Source organism: Fusarium verticillioides, chromosome 3 (genome assembly GCF_000149555.1).
Source record: "Fusarium verticillioides 7600 chromosome 3, whole genome shotgun sequence".
NCBI classification, from domain to species: domain Eukaryota; kingdom Fungi; phylum Ascomycota; class Sordariomycetes; order Hypocreales; family Nectriaceae; genus Fusarium; species Fusarium verticillioides.
Genome location: NC_031677.1, coordinates 3412660 through 3424899, shown reverse-complemented (window position 1 = coordinate 3424899; position 12240 = coordinate 3412660). Strand labels below are relative to the sequence as shown.

At 50.2% G+C, this 12240-nt stretch overlaps 6 protein-coding genes across 8 annotated transcripts; 4 read left to right on the top strand and 2 right to left on the bottom strand.

Annotated features, from left to right (window-relative positions):
• Nucleotides 1-66: 66 nt before the first annotated feature.
• Nucleotides 67-4631, top strand: FVEG_05375 (hypothetical protein). Of its 3 annotated transcripts, none has more exons than XM_018893573.1 (3): nucleotides 67-655; nucleotides 819-900; nucleotides 978-4631. In XM_018893573.1, exons 1-3 carry the CDS (start codon nucleotides 649-651, stop codon nucleotides 4282-4284), a joined length of 3396 nt encoding a protein of 1131 aa, XP_018750441.1. In that variant the 5' UTR covers nucleotides 67-648; the 3' UTR covers nucleotides 4285-4631. The 3 variants fall into 3 exon arrangements, with proteins under 3 accessions (XP_018750441.1, XP_018750442.1, XP_018750440.1); XM_018893574.1 differs by having other exon boundaries at nucleotides 67-900; nucleotides 978-997; nucleotides 1050-4631; XM_018893572.1 differs by having other exon boundaries at nucleotides 67-900.
• On the bottom strand, nucleotides 1006-5363 carry FVEG_05374 (dolichyl-phosphate mannosyltransferase polypeptide 2, regulatory subunit). Its single transcript, XM_018893571.1, has 3 exons — nucleotides 5222-5363; nucleotides 5019-5099; nucleotides 1006-4915 (listed from the first exon to the last, which is right to left on the bottom strand). Exons 1-3 carry the CDS (start codon nucleotides 5222-5224, stop codon nucleotides 4730-4732), a joined length of 270 nt encoding a protein of 89 aa, XP_018750439.1. The 5' UTR covers nucleotides 5225-5363; the 3' UTR covers nucleotides 1006-4729.
• Nucleotides 5364-5482: 119 nt separating this feature from the next.
• Nucleotides 5483-8508, top strand: FVEG_05373 (hypothetical protein). Its single transcript, XM_018893570.1, has one exon. The coding sequence runs from the start codon at nucleotides 5629-5631 to the stop codon at nucleotides 8233-8235; it is 2607 nt and encodes an 868-aa protein (XP_018750438.1). The 5' UTR covers nucleotides 5483-5628; the 3' UTR covers nucleotides 8236-8508.
• Nucleotides 8509-8579: 71 nt separating this feature from the next.
• Nucleotides 8580-8850, top strand: FVEG_15626 (hypothetical protein; the record flags this gene model as incomplete). The annotated part of the gene is made up of 2 exons (XM_018904816.1): nucleotides 8580-8721; nucleotides 8774-8850. The coding sequence occupies 2 exons, from the start codon at nucleotides 8580-8582 to the stop codon at nucleotides 8848-8850; spliced, it is 219 nt and encodes a 72-aa protein (XP_018750437.1).
• A 492-nt stretch (nucleotides 8851-9342) lies between these two features.
• Nucleotides 9343-11454, bottom strand: FVEG_05372 (hypothetical protein). Its single transcript, XM_018893569.1, has 3 exons — nucleotides 11256-11454; nucleotides 10753-11199; nucleotides 9343-10697 (listed from the first exon to the last, which is right to left on the bottom strand). The coding sequence occupies exons 1-3, from the start codon at nucleotides 11268-11270 to the stop codon at nucleotides 10392-10394; spliced, it is 768 nt and encodes a 255-aa protein (XP_018750435.1). The 5' UTR covers nucleotides 11271-11454; the 3' UTR covers nucleotides 9343-10391.
• Nucleotides 9465-9897, top strand: FVEG_15625 (hypothetical protein; the record flags this gene model as incomplete). Its single annotated transcript, XM_018904815.1, has 2 exons — nucleotides 9465-9594; nucleotides 9644-9897. The coding sequence occupies 2 exons, from the start codon at nucleotides 9465-9467 to the stop codon at nucleotides 9895-9897; spliced, it is 384 nt and encodes a 127-aa protein (XP_018750436.1).
• Nucleotides 11455-12240: the final 786 nt, after the last annotated feature.

Here is a 12240-nt window from a genome sequence, read left to right as displayed (position 1 = left end):
GACCCCTCTATTACACCCCACGTCACATTGGAACAGAGGTGTGAATCTAGGCCCCACACATGGATGGGTTGGATGGGATGGGATCTATCAGAGAGTGACTCTTCGGCCAGCTCCCATCAGTCCTTTGAGCTCTCTTCCTTCACTTACAACTGTGAATGACTATACGATACAAACTTCAACAAAGCGTCTGAATATTTCCTTGGTTTCCAACTCTATAACGATCTTTCCCTTTCTCATCTGTACCTGCATCTGCATCTGTTCTATATTGCATCGACTCAACTCAAGTCAACTTGATAGACGCGACGAGCTGGTCTACGCCGCTAACCCAACGATCCCGAGCACTTCGCCGTTCTTTCACGATAATAACTCAACTCAGCTCAACTCGCTCTGGCCGATATTGATCTGCATTTCCTTTCCTTCGCCTCCCATATCCGATAGTAGCTACTGCGAATCGACCCCCGATCTGTGCGAGCGAAGCGAAATACATAGCAACACAGACTTCGAGCCTAGACAAGTGCCGGCGTCACCTCGACTGCAAGAGAATCGACTTGACGCCTCATTTATAACAAACGCGCTCTGCAGAAACGCGGGCGCAGCGTTCTAGTTTTAGGGGTAGGAAACTGCTCCGACACTTGTCCAAATCTGCATATGCCTTGTAAGTGCCTCTCTACTGGGAACTCTATTCCCACCTTAATACCCCTCCATCTGTGTATGACCTATCAGCCGCTGGCACTCACTGGGATCCCCAATCCCGAACCGCTTGCGCAACCGCGCTCCTCTTTAACAAACAGGAGAGCTGACCATGACCCTCTCGACAGCTTCTAAGAAGGAGAGGAAACATGCCAGAGAAAGTGGCGGCATCGCCGCGGCCGTGACAAAGCAAACAGCTGGTAAATTCGCGTGAGCCTCCCTGTCCGCATGACTCCTCTGGGCTATCATGGACCACTTTAAGTACCTAGCTGACCGCAGTCACACAGCACTGTCACTGTCAATAACGGTAACGCCAACACCAACACCAACAAGGATAACGTGAATACAAATATTAGCAGCAGCGGAGATAATAAGAGCTCGTCTACTTCGGTCGCTTCCACGCCCCCCGTCGACACGCCCGAGATTAAGCCTTCTTCTGGCCCTGACAATGTCAACCCTGCTGTCTCCCCTATGCTGGCTGCTTTGTCCACAACTCCAGCTTCCGTGAGCACAGCACCGAGTATGAACAATGAATGGATGAGGAACGGCATGGCCGGCTCTCCAGGAAACTTGATCAGTATCATGGGCGATTCACCTCCCACTCAACCGTCTTCTTATGAGGACTCAGGTCGACTGCAACAAGGATGGCCCGTACAGCGTCATTTCATGAGTCCCTCGCCTTCATCTCTATCCCCACCAAACCACAGCCGACGTCCTTTGAGCTTCCAGATGGACGCCCAATATCAATCGCCAGAAACACCACCTCCGAGTGTCCCCTACCGACGCAGTTCGGTCAACTCCCCGTTCCCAGGCTCGAGGATGGGAAACCATCCGCCTCTGCCTCATCAGCCCCAGCCACACTTCTATGGTGTACCAGATATCGACCTCAACATGACTAACAACTCGGGCATGAAAGCCGGCGAACGAGGCTATTTCTTTGGCTTCGACAAGTTACCCGAGTGCCCCGATTTCCCATTTGGTCCAAGCAACGTCGTCATCGCGGGGTATGAAGGCGGTTTGGATGTATACGCTGTGGGCAAGAGAGGTCTCGAGCCTGTTGCCAGTCTAAAGGGACTACGAGGAGGCGTTCACCATGCCAAGATCCTCCCTTGGACGCTTGGCAACAGTAACAAAGCTCTGTTCCCTCTTGTGGCGGTGGTATTGCATGGACCAGTTCTACCCTCAGCTGTACCTGGCTCTGTACAGGACGAGGGACCAAGCCCCAGGCTTGATGGGGCAGCAAGCCCTCGATCCGTCTTCACACACCACGATGGCTTCCAAGGGCGACAGACCATCGACTCATATCAAACGTCTGTAGAGGTGTACTCACTCAGGACCAACCAACTCGTTGATGGTTTACTTCAAGCTCCAAAGATCCCGATCAACCCTGAAATATCCGTCACGAACCCAATCTTCAGACCTCCTTCACCTAGTGGCTCCTTCACGATTCGAGCGGACTCGGGTACACTTGCAGTTTGCTCAGGCGTTACCGGCGAATGCTGGGTCTACTTGCAATTGTTGGAAGATCAAAATGGCCATATATTTACATGTGTCGGAAAGATCTGGACCAGACTCCAGCAAAGCCCCCGAGGTGAGGTGCCAGAGGAGGCTGATAAGACACAGTCTTCGACCGCACCACCGCGCTCAAACCCGCAAATACCGATTCTCGCAGTTAGGGGACGATGGATCGCTTACTGTCCTGCGACGCCTTCTTCACAAGTCTCGTTGAGAGCTCACGTACCACTTCCCATTCTTGGCAAAGCACCTGGGCTCGCCACTGTGACGCCGCCGCAGCTCCCTTCGTCTTCTGCATCGGTAGATCTTCCTATTTCCGATAGTGTCGTTAATAAGATCATGCGAGAGACGACCCAGGAACTCATTCAAGGCGCTAAGTGGGTTGGACAGCAAGGCCTGCAAGCTTGGAATTCATACTGGAACAAGTCGTCAACCCCCCAAACGCAAACTCAACAAGCCCGCTCGCCTCCCCAAAACTGGGCTGGTACTCGATCTCCTCGTGGCGATCCTGTCAACTTTCCTCCAACTCATGGTCCTGCCGGCCCGGTTGGAGCGAAAGACCCAGGGCTTGTGTCGATTGTTGATGCAGAGTCGCTCACTAATTCATCTACCATTCATCCGATTACTACGTTCTCGCCGCCTTTGGGCTGTAGTTTTCTTTCATTTTCGCCATCGTCTTTATCCCTGTTCACTGCCAGCAGCAAAGGCGATGTGCAAACAGTCTGGGATCTGTTCCGTATTCAACATACACGATCATCCCCTCTCCAGACCACTGTCACGCCAAATGCAAGCACAGGACCTCAGGTCCGCCAAATTGCACAATTTTCACGAATGACTGTCGCACGCATTGTCGATGTCGCTTGGACGCAATCGCAGGGGGAGCGATTAGCTATGGTGACTGAGCGTGGCACTGTTCATCTACTTGATATGCCCTCAAGTGCCTTCATGTGGCCTGCACCTCGCCGTCGCCAGGCTGTCCAGGAAAGTGGCACTGCAACACCAGAGCAGTCGAACACTGCTGTTTCTTTAGCTACTGGAGCTTTTGGTGCAGCCTATCAAGCTGCAAAACCCTTTGTCTCCCGACCTCGTCGCAGCAGTGGCAACGTGCAAAACGTGACTGGCAATAGCCTAAAAGACTCAGCGGCTATGGGTGGGCGAGTGATTGCTGCTAGTATCAGCAGTTCACTTGGCAAGACAGGAACCGCCATCAACCAGCTTCGGCATACTGGTGAAAACCGAGTGTCCTTGCCGCTTAGCTCAGGCCTTCCTTCGGCATCCTGCGTGACCTGGGTCAAAAGCAGAAAGCATCAAGGACTCTTTGTGGTTGGCAACGGTCTAGTCCGAGGTTTCTCCTGTCGAAGTCGCCGATCTAGCGTACAGGCTGGCAGGCGAGTCACACGGGCTAGCAAGTATCACGATTACCATGTGCCAATTTTACCCAGCGACTTGGTTGCTCCAGCTGTACGGCAGATGGTTGACCTGGGAGCTCAGGATGAAATCCTCGATCTCTCGGACCGTGATATGGACGCAGGAAACACGCTGACACTGAACCCCCGACCTCGAGTTGCGGCAACAGATCAGACTATGGAATCGTCAATCCCTCAAGCTGAGATAGAGTCTAGTGCGCCTTACCAACCTTTCCACACGGATCGACGAGTAACTCTGTGCGAGTACCGGAGAGGAACAGCTGACCAGCTCGAAGTTGTCTCAGCTATACTAGCCGAGACAAGTCTAGATGAAAACACTACTTCCAAGAAAAAGAAAAAGAAGGGGCAACCCATGGAACCAAATTCATCCAATGAATTCTCGAACACGACGGCTTGGGCTTTTGGTCAGGATATTCCAGTGGTTCGACTGGATTTAGGCTTGGCAACAGTTGCTGAGGAGGAGTACGACGGTCCCGAAGACCATATTGCATTGCCCCCTTCAGCCATGGAGCGCGTGATGCAGTATGGCGACCAGGAACAGATCGTGGTGACTACGAGAAGGCGACGTGGAGCGCAAGGTGGAAGTCAAGGTGAGGATGGCTTTTTTGAGGATGACTGTGAAGTCCTTGACTTTGCAGATCAGAGAGTGTGAGAAGAACTCTCAGACAGACAACGTGCGCTTGAGGTTGGCGTCTAGGTCCTTGACTTTGCTTGATTATATGCATACGAAGCTGGAATGGCAACTCATTGCTTAAGCTGTTTGGCGGTATGGAGCAAAGTTTGTATCTTTTCGTGTGAAGCATGATTAGTTACGCTCAACCCAACTCTTGGTCCGGTTTGTTGGAGTTTGATTCTGATATGTGGGCATTTTGCTTGTACGGAAGAAACACTCTTTAGCACGGTCGTTTAGCAGGTCATAATGCCTTATTATAAATAGAAAAAGATTAGATACCCATTCCCTGTAGTGTTCATCTCTTCTGCATCAAGACATTGCTGGCCTGAAGCTTCAAAGCCCCGTAGTGTGATTAGGTCTGGGGCGAAACAACGCCATTAAAAGACACTGGATGATTACAAGTATATAATCGACATGTCGTCGTCTAGTTGGCCTTCTTCGCGGCAGCCTTTGCCTTTGCAGCCTTCTTCTGGTTGCTCCGAATCATAACCATGCCGAGGAATGAGCCAACAACAGCGGAACCGAGGAGGATGATAATGACGGGGATGCGAATGGCCCAAACGCGAGGGGGGAAGAAGTTCTGAAGAGGGTGATCGTCGTCGACAAAGGGCTAACCAATTGTTAGTTGACAATGTGTTCAATACCTAAGCTGGTGTCTATGGATCGGTAGGGGTGTACAGTCGCATCGAGCTGAGAAATGAGGGGCATCTTACCATGAGCAGAGTCCAGATGGTGTAGTAGGTGAAGACGACGGAAGCGGCCACGAGCATGGCGAGACCGACGATTTTGTCCAACTGTAACAAGAATTATTATGTTAGTAAAGTTGAAGCACCACGAGGGGCTGCCACGATGCCCCGGTCTGAAGCGCGTAAGGGGACAGCGTGTAAATCAGGCATGGACAGATGATGCTGCTTACCATTGTCAAAGATGCGCAAAGCGAGCGAGCGTAGTCTTTGTTGAGCAGAGATGAAGATCGAGGCCGAGAAGCAGAAATAAAGGAGTGTCGTGGCAATATCTTTTGGTGGTGAAATGGTTGCCGTCAAAAAGTCCAGTTGGCTTTAGGGACAAGCTTCAGGAGACGTGACGACTAAAGGTGGGGCGCCACAAATGCACAGCCACATTATCTCGAAGCTCCAAACGTGGCTGAACATCTTTTTTCAAAGTTAACATTACTTCGCGCGCGACGAAGCTAACAACGACATCTTTCTCGAGTCGCAAAGAATTTCACTTTCTTGCCCCCACGCCATCGAAATTCAGGACGCAGTAATCGACACGGTAGAATAAATCGATCGCGACTGTAATTGCGAGTGTAATTTCCTGACGATGGCTTCCGCCGAGGTCGATCTCCCGCGTCGGGACCGCGATCGCAGCGACAAGCGTGATGGCGATTCATATCGTCCTGCGAGAGACCAGCGATCAGCCTCTCCCAGGCAAAAACGAGAAGCTCCGCCTGTGCGAACCGAAGAGGAGAAACAAGCGGCTGCAAAGGCAGAGTACGAGAAGCTTCTCACAATGCGATCCGGCGGTACATATATTCCACCCGCTCGACTGCGCGCGCTCCAGGCCCAGATCACGGATAAGACGAGCAAGGAGTATCAGCGCATGGCATGGGAGGCGCTCAAGAAGAGTATCAATGGTCTGATCAACAAGGTCAACACTGCGAACATCAAGTTCATCGTTCCCGAGCTTTTTGGAGAGAATCTTATCCGAGGCCGCGGTTTGTTTTGTCGATCGATCATGAAGGCCCAGGCTGCCAGTTTACCGTTCACGCCGATTTATGCCGCCATGGCTGCTATCGTCAACACCAAGCTACCCCAGGTCGGCGAGCTCCTGATTCGCCGTTTGGTTATGCAGTTCCGAAAGGGATTCAAGCGAAACGACAAGGCTGTTTGCCTTTCCTCGACTACCTTCCTGGCACATCTTATCAACCAGCAGGTTCAACATGAAATGCTCGCTGGTCAGATTCTACTTCTCCTGCTTCATAAGCCGACCGACGATAGTGTTGAGATTGCGGTTGGTTTCTGTCGAGAGGTTGGGCAATACCTGGAGGAGATGCAGCCATCTATTGCCATGGCTGTATTTGACCAATTTCGAAACATTCTGCACGAAGCCGATATCGACAAACGAACACAGTACATGATCGAAGTGTTGTTCCAGGTGCGCAAGGACAAATTCAAGGATAACCCAGCTGTCAAGGAGGAGTTGGACTTGGTGGAAGAGGAGGATCAAATCACACATCGAATCGAGCTGGAGGGTGAAATTGATGTGCAAGATGGACTCAACATTTTCAAATTCGACCCGGAATGGGAGGAGCACGAAGAGGCGTACAAGAAGCTGAAGGCTGAGATCCTAGGCGAAGGTAGCGACGACGAGGATGACGAGGATGAATACGAGAGTTCCTCCGAAGACGAGGAGGACGAGAAGACGAAAGCCATGGAGATCAAGGACCAGTCTAATGCCGATCTGGTCAATCTACGAAGGACTATCTACCTCACTATCATGTCTAGTGCTGATCCTGAGGAAGCTGTCCACAAGCTCATGAAGATCAACCTCCCTGCCGGCCAGGAACCTGAACTTCCCTCCATGATCGTGGAGTGCTGTTCACAAGAAAAGACGTACACCAAGTTCTTTGGCATGATTGGTGAGCGCTTCGCCAAGATCAATCGACTGTGGTGCGACCTGTTTGAGCAGGCTTTTGCCAAGTACTACGACACTATTCATCGATACGAGAACAACAAATTGCGCAATATTGCGATGCTGTTTGGTCACATGTTTGCTTCAGATGCCCTGGGCTGGCACTGTCTATCCGTCATTCACTTGAACGAGGACGAGACCACATCCAGTAGCCGTATCTTTATCAAGATCCTGTTTCAGTTCATCGCAGAGGAAACCGGCATGCCCAAGCTGAGGGCACGTATGACAGACGAAACCCTGCGCCCCAACCTGGAAGGCCTCTTCCCCAAGGACAACCCCCGCAACATCAGATTCTCCATCAACTACTTTACAAGTATTGGTATGGGTGCTCTCACAGAAGAGATGCGAACCTACCTACAGAACATGCCCAAACCTGCTTTACCTGCACCCCCTGCGGCTGGTTCAGACTCTGATTCAGTTTCAAGCTACTCGTCGTACACGGGCTCTTCTTACTCGCGATCTCGATCTAGATCGCGAACACCACGTAAGGCCGCTGATCGAGGAAGAACTCTTTCTCGGTCTCCTGATCGAAGAAGCCGGGGACGTTCATACAGTTCGTCGCGATCAAGGTCATACTCAAGATCTGTGTCTGCACGAGGAAGGGCGCGCAGCGACTCTCGCTCTGCCAGCCCTCCCCGACGAGGACGTCGTTACGACAGTGAGAGCCGCTCACGATCCCCTGCCCCACGAAACGGCAAGGGTCGGGCTCGCAGCGCCTCATACTCATCTCGAAGTCGTTCCCGCACGCCTCCACGTCAAGCACGTGGGCGCAAGGACTCCTTTGCTTCGGAAGGACGGTCGCCGCTCCCTCCAGCTCGAGATGGGCGAAGCCGCTCATATGATTCCCAGAGCCGATCTCCTTCTCCTGTGAGAAAACGGGAGAGGTCATACTCTGGCAGCCCACCTCGACGAGGCCGACCGCGCGGAAACGCCGGCCCAGCCACACATCGGCGCAACAGCTCTTCCGTCAGTGATGGACCGCGAGATGCTGGCAAGCAATATAGTCGCTCTCCTTCATACGATTCGCGATCCCCGCCTCCAAGAAGAGCCAGGCCAGACAGCGTATCGCCATCACCTGCGCGCAATGGTCGCCAAGCCTCTTACTCGCGGTCACCTAGCCCCCCGCGCCGTGGAGCCAAGAAATCTTTGAGCCCTGTGCCTCCAAAGAGGAGACGTTATAGCGATAGTGTTTCCCGATCACCGCCACCGATGAAGCGAGGGCGAAGGGGAAGTTGAATGGACGGAGAATAAGGAGCTGGAAATAATGAAAGACAGGGCTTGTTTATAATTAGAAGACCAGGTTAAGGAGTTGCATCATCAGCGGGACTACCAAAATTGTAAGCTTTTGAGACCCAGCTTCATTGTCCGTAGAATTTCTTCAGTGGTGAATTCATGTTCTTTGTCGGATGCATCATGAGAAAGTGAATAGTTTCATCCTTCATAAAGGGGAGGCTCTGGTTGGAGAATAGCAGCTTTTCTATGAATATAAATACCGTTGATCTCTGGAAACATATCTCAGATCCTCAGCTATCCCGCTTCTCCTATTCTTTCCATCTGGTAAAATCGACACAGTTATCAGTATGGAAACTTCCAAGGAACCGCCCAAGGCCAGCAACAACGTCACTGCATTTGGCATCTGTATTATCATGATGAGCTCAAAGACGAGAAACACTAATGCTTGTATCGGACCTGTGGCTCTTGGTATCGTCGCGATTGGCGTTGGTATGTCTATCAGGCATGTTTTGCGCCAACAGAGTGGTTAACCTGTTTTTAGGAAGCGCTGGCTTGGAAAATCTGGACGTTGACGTGACTGTGCTCGCGACCAGACTCTCAACAGTATTGAACATGTAGCATTCAAGCGTCGAGACTACAAATCCCTTTGAGGGTTGAGTTGGGGACTGGGACATGGAGATGTGATGGATGCATACTGGCCATGCTCAACTAAAAAGGAGTCTTGTCCTTTTCGTATCATTGGTATATTGAAGAAGTAGATGGTTCTCTGAGAGCACAGATTTGAATATCTGAACATCTAGGCCAAGAACAAGAAGAGAACAGAATGTATTATCCTCAAGTTACCTCTGCATCGGAGAGATACGACAGTCAACACTTCTTGAAACCATACACTTCTCAAAGTGTCCTGACCTGAACAAGAAGTTCTTGAAACCTACCAATATTGGTATATCTGGTGATGGTCTGATATCGACGTTTTATTACCTAAAATCTGCAGCCACCCGATAGCTATGTTTCTGAGCTTTGTTTGTTAAAGCCTTGCATGTTGGTGGCTACAGCATAACAAAGGAGCATAACAAAGGAAATTCTACAATGAATAACACTAAAAGCCATTCTTTGTTTATACTGATGATTGATGTGTGGGAATGGCATAAGCTATTGATTCTCAGTGCCATGTATCTATTCTTCTTTGTAGGAAAGCTATCTGTTTAATAACACACTCTCAAACTTACATCATGGAGCTCACCACCATCTGCCTTACCGTTCTTATCATAACTTTCCTTCTGATTGGAAACTCACCAATCCAGATGCCACAAGAGGCCTGGGGCTATAGTCTTGCTACGGTATTCTTTGCCGTTATAGGAGGTAGATCAGCCATCATTACCACACGACCCCTGGCACTGACTATGATTAGGGGCATCATTCTTTGGCCAGATCATCCATACGGCCCTCCCAGAGCTTCATAGAACACATAACAACCCTGAGGACTACTTTGAGCATCTATCAAAGATCTTGCGTCAGGGCCAAGTCAAGTTCAGTGCACATGATCACCGCAAGTACGGCATCTGTTGTGACCAAGAGGGGCACTGTATATTTTGTCTCGATCTTCAGGATAGGGAAGATGAGGAAATGCTAGCCTTTCTGAGAATGTTTGCACAGTGGATTTGACAGGAGAATGAAAAGAGTTCTTGCGAGAAAAAAGAGGAGCGAAGAGTCGATTCTTAGGGGATATACCATCTGTAATGACCCAGATCACCACGTGAAGGTGCCAGCCATCGATCTGGTGCCTCCACTTGGGTTGCGAAACCACAAGCTTCTCAGGCGTTCTCAAGGTCCCAATTCTGGGAAGAAGAAGGTTGGGTAGCTCGCGCCAAGAAAATAAGAAGAAAGGTAGCTCACGCTAAAGAAGAAGGAGGGTGGTTCACGCCAAAGAAGTTGTAAGGTGAAGCGTGTCAGGCCTCAGACAGAGGAAGAAGGGTGGCTCGCGCCAAAGAAAGAAGAATGTTGAAGAAGTTGTGGCTCACACCAGAAGAAGAATTTCTGACTGGCGCGAAAGAAGCTGCTTGATGGTTTGAGGTGTTGACCAGCAGGAAGAGAAGACTGTCACTAAAGAAGAAATGATGATGGTAATGGTGACGATGATGGGCGCGGCCGAAGACAGCTTAACGCGATTCAGATGCAGAATCGCCATCATCCAGGCCCAGCTCGGTGCCCCCGAGCCTGGTCCCCTTATATTGGTTTTTGAAAGAGATCTCACGAAGCATCATCTTCAAGAGACCGCTTGAGTACGTCTTAGGCTTGGGACCCTTGCGTTTGCGTCTGGGAGACACAGGAGGTTTGGCAAAGATTTTGTCTTGAACGTATGAATAATGGCTAAGACCCCCCAGAGCCTCGAAACGTTGGACTGGTTCACCAGTACGACTGGACTCAAGCATGTCTATGAGGTCAACACGGATTGGACGCATAACCTGATTTTATCGTAAGTCATCAGTTGGGATAGCTGGGGTCAAGTATTTTACTCACTGTGTATGCTTCGCTGAGAGAAGTTGGCTCAGGCAAGCCAATGGTTTTGAACATCTTATGCCAGTTCAACAGGTTGCGCTCGTTCTCTCCAAAGACGTAGGTGAACTCTTGTACAAGAGCGATGCGGAAATTATGCCAGGGCTCGGTGGCCTCGGCATCAGACCAGCCGAAGTGATCGCACATGCGATAGAACTCGTCATAAAAGGGCTTGGTTCGCTGATGATCGAACCCTTTGAAGTTGGCGAAGAAGAGATCCACAGGGTGATCGCTAAATTCACGGCCGGGCAGTTCCCATGGCACGAAATGGAATTTGTCGCAGGATGCACCTCGGGAGCAATGCCCGTTATAGTGAAATTGACGGCACTCCTGCGTGAACTCACGTTGGCGCCTGGGAGCCTTGGGCTCTTCCTTGACTACAGGTGCAGACTGAAAGAAGTCGTCTTTAAGCTGGAGTACGTTGTCAATAATAGAATTTGGCAAGATGCTGATTTGTGATATCTTACCTGGCGAAATCGCATCAGCTCACGCTCAACCCGACTCTGCGGGATTTCACCCTCACCCTCACCATTGGGCTTATTGCCGTCCTCGGGCGACAAGGAAGCGACACCCTTTTGTTGGTCATTCTATGACGTCGACATGTTGGATACTTCTAGTAGGTATGTTTTGTGTGTTGTGTTGTGCTGTTGTGTTGTGTTAGAAAAGAAGAGGAGAGAAGGAGAGTCCAAGACGAGGATCAAAATAAGAAACAGTGCGGAGATTTAAGGCAGAGAAAAGGTGCCTAAGGCAGGGCACGAGGTGTAACAGTGGCAGGCAGTGTGATGGTGATTCAGTGACAACTTAAGTGGGCAGGCAGTAAGGCAGCATCTACTAAGGTATTCTTCACAGTGGCACTGCATAACACGAAATGGCTAAGGTAAACGGGTGCAGAAGGACTCCAGCTGTCTACGATATGTTCACTTTTGAAGTGCACATGGCTGGGGTGAAAGAAGGATAGGGGTTGTTTCATGATGCACAGCCTTCAGATCAGCGCAATCAGCATAAAACATAAAGAATACTGGGACTCTATTCCCTAAGGGCAGAGCTAGGTAAGTATACAGAATACCTATACATATAAGAATACATAAAATTGAGAAGGTTGAGAAAACCGGAAGTGTCCAACTGATAGCCACCAGCGCGACCAACAACAACTACTTCTAGCAACAAACCTGAAATCATGAAAGGATATAAGAAAATCTGACTTACCGTAGTCTCTTGCTACAATTATAAAACTGGTGATTATACACCCAGTTTCCCTTAATGCTCGAGTGTTCTGCAACACTGTCATCCTACAGTCTGCCTACAACACCAAGCATCCCAACTACTAATAGAATGAATCATAGAGGCCAAGTACTACACAAGCATTTACAACTCGATCAAGGTAAAGACCCCGGTAATCTTAGACATGGCGGTAGAGCCAGAATCGCTAGCCTTCGTTCCTGTGGTCCAAAC